At 37.9% G+C, this 25,320-nt stretch overlaps 1 protein-coding gene across 1 annotated transcript; it reads left to right on the plus strand.

The window, feature by feature from the left end:
* The first annotated feature begins 23,742 nt into the window (after positions 1-23,742).
* Positions 23,743-24,891, plus strand: LOC135494035 (uncharacterized). The gene has a single exon (XM_064781786.1). The coding sequence runs from the start codon at positions 23,743-23,745 to the stop codon at positions 24,889-24,891; it is 1,149 nt and encodes a 382-aa protein (XP_064637856.1).
* Positions 24,892-25,320: the final 429 nt, after the last annotated feature.

The following is a 25,320-nucleotide window of genomic DNA, read 5'->3' on the forward strand; positions in this document are numbered from 1 at the left end:
AAAAATAATTTTCAGCGCTGAAAATATTTTCGAAAATTCTGTCGGATAAACGCATTAAGACACAATAGGCCTTTTCATGTCTTTGACAAGCAAAATAATTAATGACTGCAACATCTGATATGGCCATTGTAATTTGCAAGCACAAATAATTAATGACTGCAACATCTGATATGGCCATTGTACAACTGAATATCACTATGGTTTAAAGGCAAATGTTATTCTGTCCATGGAGACATGATGTTAACGTCACACTTTCTCCATCTGGTGAGATTATTCCATTAAAATAAATGGCCTTTTTACTGTCTTCATTAACCAAAATTCAAGGAAAAAATTCAAGTAAATTAAATGTATTATCAAATAGCAAATCAACATAAAAGTAAATTCACCTATGACTTCTTTAATTTAGAAGTAACTGTTAATACTAATAACTTCTTCCGCCTACAAGAAACTAAGATAACACCTGGGTTTTTGAGCCTGAAAAATAAGAAAGACTGTCTGCGACTGGCAAAGAATCCATTATCGTTTTACCAGAACCAATTTAACATGGCTGTTTGGTTTGCTACAACAGGTTGTGGTATTTCAATAGACGATCACTTGAATCACAGTGACCCATTGATAAGGTCAATTTACAGGTTTCATGTTTACTATCAAATATTGAAGATCATGAAGAATCTAGAGATACCAATTCCAGGTGAAAGTGATTTTAATGAGACAAACAATAACATTAACCGTAGGAAACTAGGAGGGTTATTGAGTGAATTTGGTTTAAAAGACGAGTACGATTTCTCGGTGTTTGAAAATAACGGTGGTTGGAGGTCATGGAGTGTACCGGATTACAACCCGAACATAACTGATCCCGGATATTACATCAATGATTCTAAAATCAATTTCTTCCTCATGCAAGTTCATGAAAATAGAATGCCACCGATGTTCAGTAAAGACTGGGATGCTGGAATGGCTAATTTCAAATATCCAGATATTTTCATCAAGGATCATGTCAGGAGACACAAGAATGTATTTGATGTAATTACACAAAATGAATGTCAAACCTATCAACAATTCATGATATTTAATCAAATGGTTTCTCTAATCCTGGAATAGAGAGGTTGAATGATACAATAAGAACATATGTTTACTGTATTCTGGGTGCTCAGGCATTGACCAGAACACCAATAATTGGAGTACCGGGTACAGAATTGGATGCACAGAAGGAATTTAACAAACTATTAAAGGACTCGATTAATCAACATCCTGATATTCCCACTTCAATTCAAAGATACCAAAAAGCAGTGAGTGACACTCATACAAGACTAGATTATGTAATAGCACCAGGATTGTATGTCATAGGATCAAATATGGTACTCGTTATTGGTAAGCTGGATAACTACAATAATAACATTTTAATAGCACCAAAAAATGCCAAACCCGGTAAGAATGACATTAACCACAAAAAGACCTTACCACCACCACTGATGGAAGGAAATAGTTCTAAGAAAATAAGAGTTAAGAGTAGCGTTGGTACTGTCAAGACGGACTTCGTCCTGAGAGCAAAGCTCGAGACCAGTCATAAACCAAAGAGTAATGTTGATACACCAAAAACAACTGAAACCTCAAAGAATACTCCTACTACTACTAAACTTGACACCAAAGTTGAGAAGGTGGATGATACTCATGAAACAATTAAATTCATGCTTTACTCAGTTGTTGGTACATTGATTGTTTTTATGGTTAGATAAATAAGTAATTATGGCTGAAGGAGGTGAAAATTATGAAATGAGTGAATACTATCCACATTACAATCCTGATTACGATCCTGATTACGATCCTGATTACAAACCTGAGGATTATGTTGATATCTTTGATATTAATAAAAAGTTTAAAGATGATCGCGCAAGATACAACACAGGAGGTGAAGATTATGCTGATATCTTTGGTTTTAATAAAAAGCCTCGAGATTATGACACAAAATACAACACAGGAGGTGAAAATCTTACTGATGAAACTTCATTCACTAAAACTCCAGAAAGGCCAGGCACAACATACAACACAGGAGGTGAAAATCTTACTGATGAAACTTCATTAAGTATACCAGAAAGGCCAAGAGGTATTGTCCCTGAATTGATGGAAAAGGAGTCATTTCTAGATGATAAAGAGGATAAACTTGATACAGCATTGAAAAAAAGTGGTAAATGGAAATATGACCCGAACAAACTAAGTAAACTAGCAACACGTATTTATTTGCACAACGAGGAACCTTACTTCTTGCCTACAAAAGGAGAATTAGCAAACTTTACAGAACAACAAAAGAACAATATGAATAAAATTCCTAATCCTAATGGAGGGAATGCCTTTATCATTCCTTTAATTAAATCAGATGGTAAATTCCTTTCTGAAGGCACATTAAAGACTAAGTTTGGTACTAGATTTGCTAACATGATTAGAGGTATGATTGCACCTGGCCCACCAGTAAGGGAACCTACATTAGTAACCCCTGAAACACAGGCAGTAATTAATGAGGTAAACAGTTCAAACAAACCAATAGATAAACTGATAGATGCTACTGATGATGAACTTAAATCACTGGGTTTTACTGAATATGCCTTGAGAGAATTTAGAGGGTTAAAACAGGCTGGTGATGATCTAGCTGCAGTAAAGAGGGATAAGGACATGCAAATAGAAAGCCTAGAAGAAGAACTTAATAATTTAACAAGAGACTATGTAAAGTCTGTAGAAGAAGATACTAAAGATAAAGGAGAGTTGAAAAAGCAAATAGATGAACTAAATGACAAATTGTATGAGGAACAGTCAAAGGTATGGAGGTTAGACAATGACAGGGAGTCACAAACTAGAAGAATGAAACGTTTAATTGTTGATGTTCTAAAGAAACCAGATTCAACTATTCCTCTGAAGGATAGAATAAAGTTACTTTTTAAGACATATGGTGTAACCATTAGCGCCATAATAACAGCTGTTGTAATGACATTTACAACTCTAGGTCTTAGTATCAGTAGTGCTTTAAGTGGTGCCACTAAATCTGTAAAACCAACTCCAGGACCAGGACCATCTCCAGGACCAGACCCAACTCCAGGACCTACACCAGAACCAGGACCAAAACCATCAATACCAGATAAAGTAAAAAAAGGTCTCAAGAAGTTTGCTGAATGGCTAAAAGAACTAGCCAAGAAATCAGCTGCGGCTTTACCGGGAATCATCGGTTCTATCGTATCATTTCTCCTGAAAACAATTGGTGCAGTTGTTGGCTTTCTAGCTGAACATCTGATCATAGCAGTTATTGCTATTGTTAGTTCCATAATTTATGGTTTAATTGGGGGTGTTAAAGCCTTAAAATCACGTAAAACAGTAAAATCACGTAAAAGGTCTTAGGTGACCTTCTATCAAAACAATGTTTAAAAAATAATTATTATGTAAATATGAATAAATACATCTCATTAAAAGACTATTATTCTAGTGAGTGGAACAATGAGAATCTTAAAGGATACATTCGTCCTAGGGTTATGGATCGAGCAGAGCTCTCAGGACGAAGTCCGACTAGGACAAAGTCCAGAGAGCAAAGCTCGACTCGAGCAGAGCTCTCAGGACGAAGTCTGACTGAGACAGGCAAAGTAGTCCTGCCAAGAATGAAAGAATATGACGTCAGTACCAACACTAATGCTCAATTCTGCCGTAATTGTAAAAGGTGGACACTTTTTGAGTATCAAAAAAACTTGAATTCAGCAAGGTACGCAGCTAAAACTGTGAAGTATCAATTCTGCACCAATTGCAATTCGACTACTTACGACGATGATTTTAAAACTCTTGAGATCAATATTGACAACAAGACACGTTACTTTGACAGTATTCTAAGGAAACTTGGATGGAGTCGGCTGTCCGAATCGGCAGTGAAGTATTTAAAGGACTTTGTGGAAGGGTATTTACAGTGCTACTTTTCAAGTCACAGAAAATGTCTTAGTAAGCAGAGATATGAAAGTACTCTTCAGTCAGCCCTAAAAATGGGTATTAACACTCTCCCCTCTAAGTTATGTAACCAAGGGTTACATGGTGAAGCCATGCTTTTTAAATTTCACTGTGGGGAATATGATTGGTTTCTTGCCATTGAATTTATTAACAGGGCAATTGGTAAACCGCAATTAACCGATGAGAATATCACTGACCTTAGACTAGTGTACTATGCTTTCCTTAGATTTCTGCATTACTGTGGTGTGAAGGTCACCATTAACTACAAGGTATTTTTACACCAAGCCTTTAAAACGCTGAAAATTGATTATGTAATATTTACACCTTTTTTAACCAACAAGGAGCGAGTAAATGATTTGGAGAGATTATGGTATGATTTCACTCAAAGTATTTTCTTCCAGAATTACAAGGTTGAGAAGGAATATGACCAGGATATTGACAAGCAGTTTGACGTTTTACTGAGTGCCAGTGCAGGTCGAGACATTAACTGCATCAGTAGTATTAAGTTTACACCAGCCGGACTTCGTCCTGAGAGCATAGCTCAAGCCAGACTTCGTCCTGAGAGCATAGCTCGAGCTAGTGTTAAGATGCAATAAAGTTGTGAAAACAGCATTTTGCACTTAACAGTCATTTTTCCATAATTTTAAATGAATAATCAGCAAATGAATAGTCCGACATTTGCAGTGATTGAACAACAGATGAAACAGATTGGTGTTATGAGTCCTGAGAGCTTAGCTCGAGTTGGGGCTTCTAACCAACAGAACACTGGTAGTTACCAACAAAACAGAACTAACTTTCAACAGAACTGCTCTACAAATCGACAAGTTTCAAACAAGCAGTTGAATAGTTCAAATTTTGTTACTCCCAGTCAGGGAATAGTTAATCCCAGTCAAGGAATAGTCAATTCTAGTTGCCAACTAGGATCAACCAGCAATCAACAAAATTTGAACTATTTGACTGATAGTGGTCTTAAAGCCAAACAAGACTTAGAGATTCTAGTTGCAACTGGTAAAAGCAAGGATTTCCTTAATAAACAAATAACTTTTAATGACTTAGATAATATGACTGAAAAAGAAATCTTAAAACACCATAGAATGTATGAAACAAAGATGGCTGCCAGACTTAATGATTCTTTGGGTAAGACAGTAATTAAAGCTTACACTAAATTATCAAGGTGGTTATTACCAATAGATGATGAAGATGATCTTTATCATGATCTTAGAAATGATTATTTGATAACTAACGAGTTGGATAAATGGCTTGGATGGTTGAGTTTGAGAATGGGTCCATTAACTGCACTTGCTTCAACAACACTTATTACTTTAGGTCATTGTCATGAGGAATCATCTATGAATACATCGAGTATGACTGCATCAAATATGAATACACCAAATATGACTGTCTCTGAATGTGACAAACCAATAGATGAAAGTCTAGATATCACAGGTAGTGATGATAAAGAAGACTAAATTAACCTGGTTATGAGAACATAGTTCGAATTAATTTGAGCAAGATAAATGGAACTTGAAACTGTAACTGATACTACTCGAGCTATGCTCTCAGGACAAAGTCCGACTAGGACTACGTCCAGAGAACAAAGTTTCAGTGTCTAAGAAACCTCGATCAGAGAAACAATTAGCATGGTCTAGAGAACTGGGTAGAAGATCTAAGGAATTTAAGAGAATAAAAAACGATAAGACGACATTTAAAGTACAGGACTCCTCACCAAAAAACAGAGTTGTGGAAAAGGAGGAAGAAGAAGTAGAGGAAGAAGAACCACAATCTCAAAATACTGATGTATCACTGCGTGAATCTAGTAGTAATACTTATGTCTATGTACTAGGTTTAGGTGCCGTTATTTTAGCAGCATTCATTATGTTTAAGAAACTTCCTAAAAAAGTAAGTAAAGAGCAGCGATCAGGCTTGAATCGAGCTATGCTCTCAGGACAAAGTCCTAATCGAACTTTGTTCTCTGGACAAAGTCCGAATGAAGCAGTCATGAAGGGATCAATTAACCCTCTTGTTAAACCTGTAGTTAAAGAGAAGAAATGTACTATTCCTTTAATGGAATGATCTCATCAGGTGGTCGAGCTTTGCTCTCAGGACGAAGTCCGTCTAGGACAAAGGCCAGAGAGCAAAGCTCGATTCTTAACTCTAAAGAAACCTCTGTTCCTCTGAAATTAACTAGCTTACCATTCTCATCAGTGATTTCGAATTTTATGTGATTAGTACACTTATTTATCGTTTTCTTACAATTCGGTTCGTATCGCTGCATTTTTATTTGGTCACCATCTTCTACAGGTATGATGCAGAAAATGTTAGATGGTTTATTGTTGTAGAGGGTCTTAGCTTTGTCAACCAAATTAGCTTGCAGGAATAGATATTTCCTGTAAAAGTTGAGTGGTCTTGTGGAGTAGTATTTTCCTTTCTTGGTGAATTTAGTTTGCTTAAAGCCAAACCACTCATTCACCACTGTGAGCTGTTTTTCTATCACCTCTCTTATGGTTTTGCTTATTTGAAAACCTTCTGTGTTTCTCTCAATCTTGATTTTTTCATTTTTATCTAACTTGTCTACTTTCAGAGGGTACTCTTTATCCTCTGTAAGTTCAAGGGTTATGTAATTATTGTTATCACAGTAAATTTTCACATGGCTAATTCCAATTTCTTTTATGTATTTTTGCCATACCTCACAAAACTCACTTAAACTAAAATGTTGAGAGTATGGAAATGTGTATTGAGTAATGGTGTCTTTAGTTGTGGTAGATTCATTTTCCAAATGCCGTTCGCAAATTTTCATGACTTCCTTTTCAAGTGTATCTGTTTCAAGTCCAGGAGCAAATAATGTCCTACACCATAATTGTTTATCTAAGGGCTCATGTGTTGTAAATCTGGTTATTTCGACTAGAAATGAGAAAATCCTGACTCCCTCTGGTAGAAAATCACCTGTCCACCATGAATTGTAAAAGGTTATCGATTTCAAAGTAATGGATTTTATGTCTAATTGGGCTGTTAAGTAGTACTCAAATTTGGCTTCATTACATTCTTGTTCATTGATTATGAAGTCCATTTCTATTTAATTCAAGAGATTTATTGAATTTAATAAATTTTAATCTAATAAATAGAATGACTGATAAGAATCAGAAAATACTTTGCACTACATGTGACAAGTACATATCCTACAATAATATGGCTATTCACAGGAGAACCAAAGGTCACTTAAGTAAATTAAATCCGGATTATGTCCCTATTGCTCAACCCCGAGCCCCATCACTGATCCCTAAAACTATGGATAAGAAACTTGCATTTGAGGAAAATGAGCTAGATGGCATAAAGAAAGTGAGTGGAATAGAAATAGTAAAACAATTTGGAAAGCCTGTAATCACCATTAGTTTGAAGATTGACAGAGAAGCTAAACAGGTGTATGAATACAGAGATAAATTAGAGGAGGTATTATTTCAACTCAATGATTACCATCACAAAATTAGCATATCAGTATTTGCTCAGTTTGATCGTCAGGGTGAAAGTGTAACACACCCCATACAGTCTCCAATGGAAAGCATAATTTCAAGGAACCAGGCAATTTATGCCATAACCAACCAGTTAAACTACATTAAGACACAGATTGAGGAAAGGTACTTTCAAGGTTCTGGACTTACTTTAAATAAAATAGAGTCTTGTAACATGACCATCTGTTCTTACAAGAGGTGTAAAGGTGGTCATTACACTAAATTACCATTTAAAACAAAAGCAGTAATAAATGTGGAATCAAATGACAATAAATGTTTTCTCTGGTCTTTATTGGCCGCTAAATATCTGAAAGAAAATCCAGAGACGTACTTTGTCCTGAGAGCAGAGCTCGAGAGTACATTAAATATTACTACCGATATGCTAGAAATGACTTCGTCACGAGAACAGAGTTCGAAAACTACTGATATCAAAATCAAATCATTTCCTGTATGTATTCAAAAGGATATTCCTAAGATAGAGAGTGATAATAATCTCAAGATTAATGTGTTCAAGTTAGAGAACGAATGGGCTAAGAGCACCTGTGAGGCAAAAGTAGAACCTCTCTACCTGTCCAAGAATTATGATGATGATGATGTCATCGATCTGTTGTATTTCAAGGACCATTTCATGTACATAAGAGACATCAATCTTTTCTTCAGGACACTAGCTCATAGAGTGTATCTTTGCAGGAGATGCATGAATTACTTTTACAGGAAGTCAACACTAGATAAGCATAAAAAGAAATGTGGAGAACACGATTACTGTAAGATTACTTTGCCTCCACCTAACAGTAAATGGTCACAAATTAAATTTGAAAAACACTCATTCAAAAATAGAGTTCCGTTTGTGATCTATGCTGATTTCGAAGCGATAAGCACAACAGTCAATGATAACTCGAGCTCTGCTCTCACAACTCAGACAGATACCACTGTTACCACTAAAAAACTTTTTAAACAAAATGCATCAGCTGTTGGTGTTTATGTTCACTCAGACTACACACACCTTTACAATAGCCAGTATGTGTCTCACAGGGGTGCTGATGTTGTAGATGTGTTCTGTAATTGGTTCATCAGGATGGAAGAACAATTCTCTAATTTATTGAACTGTAACTTTCCTCTAACAATGACAGATGAAGACTGGCATAAATATCAATTAGAAACACATTGTTACTATTGTAATCAACCTTTGGGATATGACAAGGTCAAGGATCATGATCACTACTGTGGTAGATATCGAGGTGCTGCTCACAACTCGTGTAATTTGAATGAAAAGAAAGCTATGTTTGTTCCAGTGTTTTTTCACAATCTCAGTAATTACGATTCTCACTTATTTATTAAAGAATTAATGACTAAGCTACCGAAGTACAAGAAACTGAAAATACTTGCCAAAACATCAGAGGAATACATCTCATTTCAGTTCGGTTGTTTCAGGTTTTTGGACTCGTACAGATTCCTGCAGTCCAGTTTAGACAACATAACCAAATCAATGTTGGATGATGATTTTAAAATTACCAGACAGCTGTTCCCAAATACCACTGACTTTAAGCTATTGAGGAAGAAGGGTTCAGTACCTTACTCTTTTTACACATCACATGAAAGCTACAATGTTACTTACCTAGAAAAGTCTATGTTTTTTGACGAATTGAAAAATGAAATGGCACCTGATTCTGCCTATGATGAGGCTAAGGTAATATGGGATCATTTCAAGATCAGGAATCACGGTGAGTTCATTGACCTCTACCTCAAAACTGATGTGATCCTTTTAGCTGATTTATTTGAGAAATTCAGGGATGTCAATTTGAACTACTTTCAGATAGATCCATGTCACTGTTACTCGGCACCAGGCCTAACCTGGCAAGCTGGTTTGAAGTACACAGGAATAAACCTAGAACTACTGACTGATACCAACATCTTACTTACTTTTGAGAAAGCAATACGAGGTGGAATTTCGGGTGTTATGGGAACAAGACATGTCAAGGCAGATGAACACCACAAACTACTCTACGTAGACGCAAATAATCTCTACGGCTGGTCCATGATGGAACCTCAACCCTATGGTAGTTTTGAAATGATAGATATTGATCCACTCGAGCTATGCTCTCAGGACAAAGTCCGACTTAACATGAATGTTATCAGTAAAGAGCAGATTATGGCAATTCCAAGTGATAGTGAGGTAGGGTATTTCTTAGAGGTGGATTTGGAGTATCCAGGAAATATTAAATTTAAGTCAAGGAACTTTCCATTCTGTCCCGAATCTCTCTTTATTGAAGATGATGAATTAAGTCCTTACCAGCGAGAGTTACTGGGCGATGATAAAAGATCAAATGTAGAGAAACTAATACTAACACAAAAGGATAAAACTAATTACATAGTGCATTACAGAATGCTACAATTTTACCTCAAGCACGGAATGGTACTTAAGAGGGTTCATTCAGTGATAAGCTTTAAACAATCAAAGTGGTTAGCACCATACATTGATTTTAACACTAAAAGACGTATGGATTCTAAGACTGATTTTGAGAAAGACTATTTTAAGCTCATGAATAATGCGTTCTACGGAAAGACTTGTGAGAATGTAAGGAACAGGGTTGAAATTGAATTTGTATCGGACGGGGAGAGAGCCAGGAATGTAATGGCCAATCCCAGGTTTTCATCGATATGCGTATTTGACGAACATAATGCTGCTATTAGCATGAGGAAAACATCAATGAAATTCAACAAACCAATCTACATAGGAGCTTCAGTACTTGAATTGTCTAAATTATTAATGTATGAATTCTATTATGAAGTTCTTCAACCGTACTTTGGTGAGAAAAATATTGAACTACTGTATCTAGATACAGATTCCTTTGTACTTAACATTAATACTGATGACTTAACTAAAGACTTAAAGGAGTTGAAACACTATTTTGACTTCAGTAATTATCCAAAAGATCATACACTCTATGACACCAGTAAGAAGAAGGTACCAGGCTACTTTAAGGATGAGCTAGGAGGAGTAGAGATGACTGAATTCATTGCCCTGAGAAGTAAGATGTACGCTTACAGAACAAAAGATTACGATTCTAAGAAATTGAAGGGTATTGCCAAGAATGTAGTAAGGAGAAATATCTCATTTGATGACTATGTTGATTGTCTTGAAAAGAGTAGGTCATTTTACCACAAGATGAGACACTTAAGATCAGATAAACACCAAATCTATTTGGAAGAAGTTGACAAAAAAAGCCTCAGTCCTTTTGATGACAAGAGGTTCATACTTGAAGATGGAATAAGCACCTTACCATTTGGAATGTATTATGAAGGCTACATAGATTACAGCGATTCAAACTTCGCTTGAGTCGAACTTTGTTCTCTGGACCTTGTCCTAGTCAGACTTCGTCCAGAGAGCAAAGCTCGATTAGGACTACGTCCAGAGAACAAAGTTCGATTAAACTAATGAATAGGGTGGTGCTGATGGTAGTGTTACTTGGTGAAATTCATCCCTAACACCAAAGTAATGATAATAGTGATAGTGATACACCACATTAGGATTAGGACTATTTAGTCGAGCTTTGCTCTCTGGACTTTGTCCTAGTCCGACTTCGTCTTGAGAGCATAGCTCGAGTCGAACTTTGTTCTCTGGACGTAGTCCGGGTCCTGTTTGATTTACTGAACTTTTAGTTTTTCTAGCATCTCTGTCTGTGCTAGTTTTTTTCCTTCTTCTAAAAAAGTCTTCTTTAAAGACTCTACATCAACAGCTGAACTTGCCTCCCTTTGTTTTTTCCTAATGGCATTTTTCATCGAAATGTATTTCTCCTTCTCCTTGAGAATCAAAGTAAACTCATCTGTAGATATGTGAGAATCGGTTAAGGCTTTACTAACCAAATCATTGATTGTGTTCAGTTTTGAAATTGCCAACATTCTGATATTCTCATGCTTTTCAATTTTCCTTAGAATATTCTTTTTCTCCCAGCCTAAGGCTGATGAAATAATGGCACTACCTATTGTTACGCCACCCAAAGCTAAGCCTATCGGTGCCGTGATGACACCAGCTAGAGCGGAAACACCAACAGAGCCGGCTGCTACGCTAGTTAAATTAAGGAAATGGCTAATGCCAGTAATTACGCTAAATGCTTTTTTGTACTTTGAAAATATCTTTCTTCTAAATTCAATCTCGCTTTCTAAGAAACTCTTAACCTCACATATTTGTTGTAGTCTGAAAGCCTGAGGGTTACTTTCTGTATGCTTTCAGACCTTTCATAGTTCAATTGACTTTCAGAGTTTAAATTACTTAAATCTGGATAAACCTTATTGTCTCCATCCATTTAATTAGTGGGAATAACTAGAATCAGTTGTTCTGTCATTTCTAGTGTTTAGTGTTGATCCTACAGACACTACAGGTTTTTGAAGTACATTAAATTTTAAAGGTTTTTCTGTCCCAGCAGGCACAGCAGGTTTTAAAGGTTTTTCGGGACCAGACTCCAACTTTGACTCTACTTCTGCCTCTAATTCTCTATGAAATCGTTCTAATCTTTCTTTCCAATTACGTGGTCGTTTTGTGTAACCCCAAGTTCTATTCATTTAATTAAGTAAAATAAAATCAATTCACTGCAAAGAGTAAATTTCTTTCAAGTCTATTATTCAACTTAATCATCTCGTTTATGATTTCTGTCTGACTACATATGTTAATGTTCTGGTTCATTCTCATGTTATTATTTAAATTCGATAATCTATCAAGCAGAATCATATTTTCATCACGAAGATAATCCCCGAAATGCTGTGATATCACTATTTTCCAATCTGGTATTACATCCTGGTCTCGAAAGACAAACCAGTTTTCACTTCTCATCTTTACCATGAAATCCATTGACCTATCCAATTGATCCTTAAATAGTGTGTAGTCTACTTTAGCACTCTTCTGTCTGTTTTCTGTCTTTTCCATTGGTCTAATGTTAAACCAAGCAAAGCACAGTTCAGGTTTATCTTTGAATTCCTTGATTGGTAAGACATGATCCAACTCTTCTTCTACTATTCGAACTCTGTTCTCGGGACTTTGTCCTATTGGAGATAGACTCCTCTGGTACTCTAACCACTGTGAGAAGAAACTGTCTGTACATCCTAGATTGAATGATTAATTACCGGTACACTCTCCCTTAGAAATGCGGTTTAGACCAACTCTAATTTTGTGTCTGTCTCTATTACCATTTTGGTCAAGGTAATCCTTTTTGTAATATGAATTAAAACATGATCTGCAGTTACCTCTATTTCCGTCTTTACCAAATTCACCATCACTTAGTAATTTATTTTCATAACATTTATTACATCCCTTGATTTTACTTGAACCACATTCTTTACAGTAATCAAGTAGTTTATTACACCTGTTCTTTTCAAAATTAATTTCAGGTTTCTTTTCACAGCACTTAACACAATAAATTGTAGGTTGATTTTCCATGTTTTGATTCATCATATTATTCTGATTTTCCATATTTTGATTTTCCATGTTTTGATTTAAGATAAACTGATTTATCATATTTTGATTTAACATATTATTTTGATGCAAATAATACAAAAACTTCTGAATATTCTGATTCATCATATTATCATAATTCATCATATTATTCTGATTCATCATACCATTTTGATTCATCATACCATTTTGATTATCAAATATTGCTCCATCCATTTCTTTCTTTATTTAGTAGGACATTTTTTTTTTTAATTACGTTTTTCGAACTTGTTCTTGTGACTTAAGTCACTTTAGAGACTTTATTTCATTTCAATGATTTGATATCAGAAACTGGTAACCATTCATTGAACTTATCACTGTAACCCTTCCACTTCACTAATCCGTATTTCTTGCCTTTACTGGTCTTGTACCTTAGGATTTTCTCGATCTTGTACTCTAGCTGGTCAGGATTAGGAACATAGCTCAATTCCTCTTCATAGAAATATCCTTGAATTTCTTCTTTGTGGTAATCCTCAAGCTGGTAGACGATAGGGTGAGTAAAGATGATCTGTTTGATTTGGAACACCTCCTCAGTGTAGTTGGGCATGTAACCTTTACCGAAAATGGACTTGTACTTTGAAATTCTTACACTGTCACCTACTTTGTACTTTGGATCACCAAATGTCTCTTTGAGGTGAAGACCGTAAAGATTGTACCACACTGTTCCTTCGTTTTCCATCTTTCTGGCGTCTACAGGTTTCATACCTATTGATGAGTGAAATGTGTTATTGTAGCCGCTGACCAGGTCATCCAGAACGTCAATCCACTTGTCAGTCTCCTTAGCGGTGAAATAACGCCACATTTTTTCTTTAAGGGTTCTATTGAATCTCTCTACTACTGCTGCCTTCTTATCAGATTTTGTGGAGAACCATTCTATGTCATTTTCTGTTAAGTGTTTGTTGTAAAATTCTTTACCGTCATCAAACTGGATTTTCGTTGGTTTTGCTTCCTCAAATATCACTTTAAATGCATCTCTGATTTCTTCTCCCCTCTTACTCTTAACTGCTAGAGCCCAAGAAAAACGACTAAATAGATCTATGACTGTTAAAATGAATCTGTTGCCTTTATTCTTACTCTCGAATTTCTGCATGTCAACCAGATCTGCTTGCCATTGTTGATCGATGTACGATACCATTGTCTTCCTGAAGGTGAATTTCTTAATGGCCGGTTTGTGTAGTTGGTGAGTTGGTAGTGTTTCTAGAAATTCTTTCACTTCTTTTTGTTTAATAAGTTTTCCTGAGCTCTGCTCTCGTGACGAAGTCATATCTTCCTTGACCTGTTTCCAGATTTTACTCAAAGAACTGTAAGCCACGGGACTCTCGGGGTTGTAGTACAAATCCCTTAGATACTGCTGTGTGTCATCCTTTACATTCATTTAAATGAGTGAAGTATTTATTTACGAGCCACACAATATGTTAATTTCTGGTCTTACCAATTGTGGTAAGACATATTTTGCCCTTGACCTCTTAGAAAAGGAGTATCGGCACAAGTTCCAGAACATAGTCATTTTCTGTCCAACATATTTCAACAATAAGACATATGAAAGGAAATGGATTTACCAAGACAAGAACGTCTACATAGTTAATCCCGAAGCTGTGGCCAGTAATTTGGACCTTGTGCTTCAGTTTGCTACTCTGACCTTTGCTGGTTCTAACACATTATTCCTCATTGATGACTGTGCTAATTTGAGAGACACAAAAAAGAAGGTGTCCGAGTTATGTAATCTTGCCTTTTCCGGCAGGCACTACAATCTCACTGATTGGTTACTAGTTCAGAAGTACAATTCAGTTGTTAAGGACTACAGAGAGAACATAAGAATTTTAGTATTATTTTTTAATAAGGATGAATCAGCCATGAAAGATGCCTTAGAAGAAAACAGTGTTATTCCTAAGGAGAAAAGACAGTACTACATAGAAGAACTTAAGATGAAAAAAGGATCAAAACTGATCATTAGACTACAACATCCATTTGGATTTACTCTTTCCCATCAAAAATCTTAGTCCCGCTTCTGATCATCAGGACTGTGTCCGATCATCAGGACTGTGTCCGATCAGTTGTCTTAGTCTTTCTAACCCTAGTAAAATAATAAATTATTAACCCTAAACCACTAAGTCCTAGGATAATCCATAGGTACTCGTATTTCTTCATTTCATCACTAGGTTGGTAGTAATCACTTAATTGTGGTCGCTGAGGTAGTACAATAGTTCTTTCTGGATGTAAATGATTGTAAACAGTAAGTGCTGAATCAGTATTGTTAAAATCAATAGAAGCGTCTCTTTCTCTCTTTAATTCAAGATTAACAAAGTCAATAGTACTTTTCCTATGCTCATCCCATTCTGTGGATGCTCTTTGCAATTGCTCCTCAGCCAAATCATGTCTTTTCACTTCAGTCTCATAGCCATTCTTGTCTAGTTTTTTAAAAAGGTAACCGGATCCAGTGAATGCTAATCCATTGATTATTGCAGATCCAAATAACATGCCAATGCCAGCCATTTAATTTCAACGAATTTTAATTTCAATGATTTGTCCCTGAGAGCATAGCTCGAGTTAATACCAATTGGTACTGTACATTATGACCATTAAGATCGATGATGTCACCTTTTTCATCAGTTAAGCGAATATTCAGCTTATTGAATCTTGGTTTACAGGGAATTGCTATTGGTTTCTCAAATGTGTATGCTATTAAATCCCCAAAATTAGCTTCCTTTATTGGTATTGTGGTTAGCACATCAGATGCTTCACCATTACTTAATACACTATTAGATTCGATTATGTCACAGTGAAAAACAAAATGGTTAATTGGTCTAAAATTGATGGGTTTCTCGCTTACAACATCATCCTTACTTTTATTGTCTAAAGGGTAAGGCCATTCTGATTTCATGCCAAATAATTCATTACTTTTACCAAGAAAATAGATCTGATAATGCGCCTCATTTTTTCTCTTTAGGAAGTGTAAGATGGCCTTACCTGTTGGTTCTTCAAGGTCAAATCTGACAGCACCTCGACTCATACTATTTTCTTTTAACTTATCCGCAAATACTTTTGAAAAGCTCTGTAGGTCATAGAGACCATCTGGTAGCGTAATCTCTGCCACATCAAACCCCTTAACTTTGATTCGGTTATTCTCCCTGGCTGCACTTATGTTGTAGAATGTACAAGGTATTACTGCAAAAGTTAAAGTGATGCTACATGCATCTTGAATTTCAGTCTTGAGATTGACTGTTAAATCACTTGAACTCTGATCTGGATAGTCACTTGAATCTATGTTCATTACAGTAACCATTTACTTAAGCAAATTTTCGTTTTCAAATTTACCTTTTATCAAATAAGTAAATTATTCTTACTTCATAATATTTCTGGGTAGGATTCCTTGATCGTAAAGGTACTCTAATGTTCCATTACTAATAGCTACAGTTCCGCCCAGTTTAAGAATTTCCTCTAGGTTGGCCTGACTTGGGGGACCAATATTGATTCTCAAGAACCTTTTCAGTAGCATAGAGTAACCAATTGTTGTTGATGCCAACAGTAAACTTTGATACAGTGTATTTATGATATCTTTCTTTCCTGGTGTATCCATTTAATTACTTAGAAAATCACTAGTAAAACTCATTTATCTAGTATTCAGTGCTGGAGTGAACTTTTGTTCTTGCAACACCTTAGTGTTGGAGTGAAGCAATCTGAGAATTCTGGATGTTTACCTGGGCGTCAGAAACCACGAATATGTGCATTTTGTATGGTCCCTTTCCAGATTTCTTTGTAATAGATAATTGAATACCATCTTTTGTGTTCTGGAGCTTCTTTCCTGATCCGTGTAGACGATTATCTTCAGAAGTTCTCAGGTCCAACCATAAACCATAGTGATTAGAATCACCATAGTATTTCTCCATGGTCATGTTACAGTCATGAGTTTTCTTCAAATCTTCAGACATAAAATGTTTCTTGATCTCCTCCCATTGATCCATCATTCTCATTCCTTCTGGGAACACCTGATTGGCAACACCCTCTATTGTGATCTGCACTTTACTTATGTTAGTGTTTTCAAACTTCTCTGAATCTCTAGCTCCATCTACATAGTCAGACACAAATAGTAATAATAATCCTTTAATAGACATTCTTGGAAAGTTGATGTTCTCATTAATTAGTGTTTCATTAGCAGTAACATTGACTGTCTTAAAATGGTCTACCCAATCATAAAATATTGAGAATCCAGAATTGTACTTGTTACTCAATTGACTAGCAATCATTTTGTTGGTTACGGTATCATATTCAAAACAAATATTCTCTAGTTTGTAGCCCATACTTGCTGTGGTTGCGGTAACTATGATCTCTTCCTTTGGTGCTAATGTGATTTCAATGATAACATCTTCTTGAATTGGAAACTTGTAAAATGGAGCATGATGATGGAATAGTTCAAAATCTAATGGTATTTTGTACTTCTTGTCAAACACTTTCTTTAAAGTCTTTTCATTAGCTGTTTCTCCAGTGACATCAGCTTCAGCGACTCCTGATCTTAATTCTCTAAGATTTTCTGATTGAATACCCTGAAAAACTCTATCATTTCTTTCTTCTCCAGTTAGCCACAGATCTTTAAATGTAGAATAATGACTGTATTCGTCAAGGTCAAATATCTGCTCTGTTCCCCACTTAACCACCATCTTTGAAATCAGGTTTCTACCAAGATTATTTACAACACTATTTTTAGAATCACCAGAAATGGTTACATCAGCAGACAGATAAAGAGATTTAGGTACAAAGAATGTATTCTCTCGCAATGCCGGTATTCTAACATACAAAGTTTCTTTGGGGTTAGCAGATGATGGGTTATGAGTAATGATATGATGCTGCCTCTCAGCTTTTAAACCAAGTGGAATCTTATGTGCCCTTTCGGTATTTAATAAATATCCTGTTGCCATTTTCTATTTATTTACTAGTAAAATTATGTGGACTTTGAAGATCACTCATTTCGCAAACGTAGTAATCAATAAGATTCTCTTAGAAGAGAATAACTAGGTCATTGGATTCTCTTCTAAGAGAATATCTAGGTCAGATTGATTGGATTCTCTTAGAAGAGAATCACTTACTGCGAAATGACTTAATTGGATTTTCCTCGTATTGGCTGGTTTACGAGGTAGTGTTTTCCCCGTAATACGATCGATATTTTGTTAAAGCTGACAGATTTCTACAGTATATTCCCTCACCATTTCATTGCAACGCTTCACTGGGAATCTCATGAATGATAGAATATATGTATTGCGATGGATTGGTTCTTTGGGGTTGTAGGCTTATTTGGGGCAAAAGACCTGTAAGGTCTTTGGTCAAAAGGGCCTAAAGCATAACCTAGTTCCTACCATCGCAATACATATATTCTCCTATCAGTATCATTTATAAAAGTATGTATTGGTGATTGTTTCATTTGTGATAGATAATGTTAGGCTATACCAATTGTCTAATCTTGAAGTATTCAGCTTGTTAATTAAGCTGAATAGTTCAAGGTGTCATTTCATATTTCATATATGCCTTTGGATAAATCCATGTCAGACATGAACCCCCCAAACAAAGTAGGCGGGTTAATTACAACCCGCACTTGTTTGTTGTCTGGTTTGTTTGTTTGTCATAGTCCCCTCTGTTTACAAGGAGCTAAGGAGCTAAAACTTAATCCTACTGCTTGACCGGCTTGGGTTTAAGGATTAACTCAGATACTAATGGAAAGAGTATGAAATGGTTACAATTATCGGTGAAAACATCATTAACTTGACCATCCCTCTTGAAACAACAACAACATAATATGGAGCCGGACTTCAAAGATGCTATCGCAGCATTATACTTGACCAGTAACATTGATATCATTGTTGTTGGTCCCAAGCTTACCCATGTAAAGGAAGGGGCATGTGTATGGTGCAATCGGTTGTCTGATATTCTACAGTGTGAAAATTGTCAATCTGATGAATGGGAAGGAAAAGAGGTTGGGGCCGTATCCAGTAAACGGTTATTGCGTGGAAACAGACACTGTGTACCAGTTTGACGGTTGTTATTTCCATTCGCAAGAATGCTCGTTGACTAGGAATGCATTCGCCAATAACGAACTCAAAGAGATCATGCGCCAGAGAAAAAATCGTACATTGAGCAGAGATGAGTACGTGGCTACGAAATGTAGTAAAATCATTAAAATGCGCGAATGCGAATTCATTGCTCAAATCAGAACTGACGAGAAGTTAGCAAAGTTCTTGGAGGCTTTCAAAAAGCCTACTGAGAAAGGCCGTCATAATCAGCTTACCAAAAAGCAGATTATTGATCTCGTCAAGGAGGATAAACTATTCGGTATGGTGGAGTGCGATATTGTCGTTCCACCATATCTGGAGAAAAGGTTTAGCGAGATGACTCCGATATTTAAGAATATCAATATTCCTTTCGAATCCATTGGGGATCATATGAAACAGCACGCCAACGTTTTCAATCTATCTCAAAAGCCGAGACGTTCGCTAATCGGGAGTATGCGCGGCGACAAGATTTTGTTAGCTACCCCTATGTTAAGATGGTATTTACTCCAAGGTCTGCAGGTCACGCGAATATACGAGGTGGTTGAATACACCCGAAATGCTTGTTTCCAAAAGTTCGTACAAGATATAAGCCAGACGCCAGACGCAAGGGTGACCGCAACCCTCAGCATGCCATTGTTGCCGATACAATGAAATTGATCGGAAATAGTTCACACGGGTTCATGATCATGAATAAAGAAAAACATCGTCATACTTGCTATGCTATCAGAAAGCACAAAGCACAGTTGAAAGTTAATGATAAGCAGTTTCGTAAAATGACTCATTTTTCTAGTTTGAAATGGCCAAGCGAAATATTCAGATGGATCTCCCAATTCAGTATGCTAAACTGCGGATGTTAGACTTCTACTACAATCTTGTTGATAAGTATATGCCCGTGATTCAGGATACCGACTCTGTCTACTTGGCACTTGCGGGGAAAACGCTGGAATCACAAATCCATCTGTCTATGCTGGCTAAGTTCCAGAGTGAGAGTAAGTTGTGGTTTCCCCGAACCGAACTTGAAGCGGACAGGGCTTACGATAAGCGAAAGCCTGGCCTCTTCAAGGTCGAGTTCGAGGGAGATGTTATGATTGGACTCTGCTCTAAGTTGTACTGTATCGCCAAGCGCGACGAAAGAACAGGGCGACTGGTTAATAAATTCAGCTGCAAAGGAGAAAATCCGAACTCGCCACCAACCTGATAGAAATATACAACCGCGTTCTCTTCACTGAAAGATCGCATAGTGTGGTGAATCGTGAGTTTTAGACTACACAAGGGGCAAAGGAACACGTACAGACAGGGAAAGGTCGGGATGGTGTATTTCTACCCAAAACGTCAGGTTCAAGCTGATGGTATTACTATAATTCCTTTGGAAATTTAAATCTCTTGTATTCGCTCAACGCCTGTGATGACGTAGCACTCGCAATGTTTTTCTCCAATAATTTGATGTATATAACTCCCTAGGAAATATTTTGGACTCTGCTCCAAGTTGTACTGTATCGCCAAACGCGACGAAAGAACAGGGCTACTGGTTAATAAATTCAGCTGCAAAGGTGTGAGAAAATCCGAACTCGCCACCAACCCGATAGAAATATACAAACGCCTTTGTTCTGTATTGACTTGCAATAAATATTCAATTATATTAAACATTCTCATGTCTTAATTCCCATTCTTGACGACACACTTCTTAACGACACACTTCTAGATGTCACAAGTCTTAATTGAACCCTGCCCCACCTGACTGTATGGGCGATTAATATTCATTGATAATTCATTCATGATTTGGTAGTGTTTGAATATTAGTCACCCATACAGCCAGGTCAGCCAGGCAGCCACCCTCAGCAAACTCAGCCAACCTCAGCCAAGGTAAGAAACGTACAGCCATCACTCAGCCAACTCAGCCAACCTCAGCCAAGGTACGAAACGTACAGCCATCACTACTTGTGATGACGCCGAGGAAAAAGAAGCCTACATAAAACATTATGAGGAGAAGGAAGGGATTCGATTAGATGAGAGGAAGATTGAAAAAAAACCTGGCCTACGCTCAGTGGCCAAGAACGTTCTAAATTCATTTTGGGGTTTTTAGGTAAAAGACCCAATATGCCACAAGTAGAGAACGTGTCGGACGTAGATCGGTTCTACGAGCTATTGACAGATAGCAAACTGGTCATGCGCCATGTCCAGTTTATCACCGATGAAATGGTTCAGATTGAATTCACCGAGCGGTCTGCTTTTGTAATGCCCACGAATACAAATATTGTGTTGGCCCCTTACACTACGTCACATGCCTGTTTGAAATTGTATAGTATGATCGAACCCCTTGACAACAGGGTGCTTTACTACGACACCGATTCTATAATCTATCTACATAAAGAGAATATGAAGAGTTTGGTTCCAAAACGCGATATCCGCCAAATCAAAAATTTAAATAATCCCACCACCATTCTGTTCGCCATGGATAGTACTTTGCATGCCTCCATCATTTTTTTTTCAAAACGCGATAAAAACCATACCTCTATGCACGATAAAAATCAGGTTTTTTTTCCGTTTTGCAATAAATGCCACACTCGTTTTTTTATAGACCACGATACATCCTTTCAACCAATCACCGCTAACGTTGTTTGTGTCTTTGAACATAATTATCCAACATGGCGGCGCCCATGAATTAGGCTGCTCACACAGAAATTTCCCGTTTTTAGTACAGAATAACAATGAAATAATGAACGATTTTGATGGTACAGAGGAAAGGGTGGTTCTATCTCCCGTCGGGAAGAACGTAGGGCATCAAAAGACAATCACAAGCGTGAAAATGATCAGAAAAACCAGCATTCAGGTGCTGGTAAAATTCCGTCCATTGCATGCACACATACATGGGCTAATAATGGGGGTCGATGTCAAGCTGATCGACATACTCCAGCGGCTATAACCCTAAACTATGATTCAATGAATGGGAAGAGTAGCAAAAACGCGCAGGACCAGGCTCTGCTCCTCCTTATGACGATCAATAAAGCTAAAAGGCATCGTTTATCTGTTGAAAATGAAGCTGCCAGGAAGGACAGGAATGTCACTGTGAAGTACAGTCTGGTGACTGAGGAACATCCACGAAAGCTACCTGTATGCAAGGCAACATTTTTAAAGGTTTTAGGTGAGTGCCTGTTCTGTCCTGATGAGGCCTAAGCATAGGCCTTGCCTCTCTTTACTGACTGGTCAGCACAAAAATCCACTGGCCCTGCCTAACCCTTTCTGTTTTAACAGCATTATTGACATAGTGTTTACAGTTCACTAGCTGCATAGGAAAACATGCTGTATTCAATTGATTAGGGCCCACAAGGGGGCTGCTATGGAAGTGGGAGCCTTGTAAACAGCTTAGCAATTTGTGGCTCTATCCGGACACCCTTTTTTCTACCCCCCACCCCATGATTAATGAGATGTTTTCGTTTCTTTCCAGGTGTATCCAAAGACCGAGTGTCTCGAATTGCCAGGTATTATGCTGAACATGGAAAGCACTGGCCAGAAAACAGAGGTGGTGGACGTAAACTTGAAGAGAATAGGAATAAAAAGAATCTGATCATCGAGCATGTCCAGAGTTTTACATGCAGGGCCAGTCACTATGTGCGACAGAGAGTTTAGAAAATGGAGGGGGGGGGCCAAAAAACTGGAACAGAGTAAAGAGCCTCGTGGCCTGGGTGTGGTGGATTCTGGGAGCAACGCGGGCGCAGAAGCCATTTTGTTTGGGATAAATAAACCTCATGTTGCGGCACCCTCAGAGAAACTTAAATTTGTAGCACTTCCCTTCTTGCACTTTTGCAGGTAAGCGGTACATCTGGGCCAAAACGACAGATACCGTATTTTTCGGACTATAAGGCGCGGGCAAAAATTTTGAAATGGCCCCAAATCGGGGGGGAGGGGGGTGCGTCTTATGGTCCGGTGCGCCTTTTCTGTGGCCCCTGACCAATTTTTCAGGGCTTAGTCATGAAAAATCATTTTACAGGTAAGTATTTGTAACCTCATGATTTCGGCAAATTGAGTTTATGAGCATAAAAACAGAGTGAACTGAACAGACAAAAGGGAATCCGGAGTCGGAAATGAACGCCTTCCATGTTGATGTTGATGTTTACATCAGTATAGCAGGATTCCATTGTGGCCGTTACACGTTCTGTCGCCGTTGCAAAGGGGACCGTCTCGGAACTTCATAAATGACGTGTGAACTTTTCTCTCACGAGCAATCAATTGACTGTAACGTTGTTTATGGATTTGTCCACTGTATTATTTGTTGTTAATAAACCTTGTCATGAATAAAAAATAGAATTGAGGGAGAATAATGAAACAGCTAATGCAGTTTTATTTTATTCCTCTCAATTTTTAGTCTTATCATTATTTCTAGACTGATCAAGTCATACCATGGAGGTAAAAAAAGATAAATGATAGTTTATTTTCCTATTTTCGTCAAATTATATAGGATTTTTTTCATTCAACCACGAAAATGTTTGGTTTTAAATGCCCTTCTCATGTAAACTGTGTCAGTTAATGTCATTTGTCGTGTTCGTGTCTTCGGCTGTTAACACGGTCTATTCGGAATTAGTAATTGTCGTGGTTGTTACGAGCACGAGTGAAATAAAGTGAACATTGTATTCTACACTGCTGATCAAATTCGTCCTTTAGATTAGATTCGCCAGGTTAGATCCGTAAAGCAACGTAACACAGTGGAAGAATACAACATTGGCGACGAGGAAAAACTAGAATGGCTGCAGTACAGGTAGAATTACCGGCTTTAGAAAGGTTCGAAGCCAGCGGCTCCTGTACGAGCCTGGCGCCAAAATGGCGGAAATGGAAGAGAAACTTCGAAGTGTATTGCGCTGCCAAGGCGGTAGTTAACATGCCTCAAAAGCGGGCATTACTGCTCCACTGTGCTGGGCCGCAGGTCCAAGAACTGTTCGATACTCTAGTGGATCCTGGTCCAACCCCTGCGTTGGATGCGGATGGCAATCCGGTGGCGGATGCAGCCAATGTATTCCAGAAGGTGGTGCGTACGTTGGATGCTCATTTCTTGCCCAAAGTTAATGAACCGTTTGAGCGGCATCTTTTCCGTGGCTTGCATCAGAAGGAGGATGAATCCACCGACCAATTTGTGTCGAGGCTGAAGACACAAGCAGCCTTGTGCAATTTTGCGGACCAAGATATCGATATAAGAGACCAGATTATAGAAAAATGCCGTTCCATCAAGTTAAAACGCAAACTTTTAGAACAGAAAGACTTAACATTGACCCGTGCACTAGAAATAGCACGCGTTCAGGAGAGCGTGAACCAGCAGATGGCTGCGTTGGCCATTAAGTCAGAGTCTACCCCAAGTGCAAACTGGGTGGGGGAGGCGAGAAAGGGTCAAGGTCACGAGGAACCTAAATTCGAAAAAAATAAGAAAAGGACTGACAATCGTAAAAGTAAAACCTCTAGTGGTGCCAAGACTGGTGCTTGTTATCGTTGTGGCAGAGAGGGGTATTATGGGCGCGATCCCACATGCCCGGCTAAGGGCAAGACGTGTTCAAAGTGCTCCGGCAGGGATCATTTCGCTGTCGTTTGTAAATCTAAGAAGAATAACAATCATAATGTCAATGTGTTGGGTCAAGCCGAAGGTGAGCACGATGATGACTATGCGTTTCTGATCAGAGATGGCGCCACAGGCACAACAAACAGGTTGCCAATTGAGATTGGTGGAGTTAAACTCGAAATGTTGATTGACTCTGGTGCTACGTGTAATGTCGTGGACGAGGATACCTGGAAAGCTCTGAAGAAGAGCAGAATCGACTGTAAATCTGAAGTTACACCCCCAGGACGTATGCTTCAGAGAAACCATTGTCTGTCAAGGGTCGATTTGCGTGCGAAACCAGAGTAGGCGATCACGTGGTACCAGGTGACTTCATTGTTGTTAAAGGGCGAGGTGTCCCACTCCTAGGGAAGGAGACGGCAATGAAACTCGGTGTGCTCAAAATCGGTGTCGACGCTGCAAATCTAGCCGATGTGAGTGCGGTAACTGACAAAACAAGACTTGATAAGGCCAAATTCTTGGTAGAACGGTATCCCGATTTGTTCCGTGGAGTCGGTAAACTGAAGTCTCAGCAGGTGGAGCTGCACATCAACCCGGATGTGACACCTGTAGCCCAACCTCTGAGGCGGACACCGTTCAACCTGCGCTGTAAAGTCAAGGAAAAAATGAAGGAACTGTTGGAGTTAGATATCATCGAGCCAGTGGAAGGTCCGACACCTTGGCTGAACCCTGTTGTCGTCGTACCCAAGGCAAACGGTGAAATCAGGATGTGTCTTG

This window comes from Lineus longissimus, chromosome 9, assembly GCF_910592395.1.
Source record: "Lineus longissimus chromosome 9, tnLinLong1.2, whole genome shotgun sequence".
NCBI lineage: Eukaryota > Metazoa > Nemertea > Pilidiophora > Heteronemertea > Lineidae > Lineus > Lineus longissimus.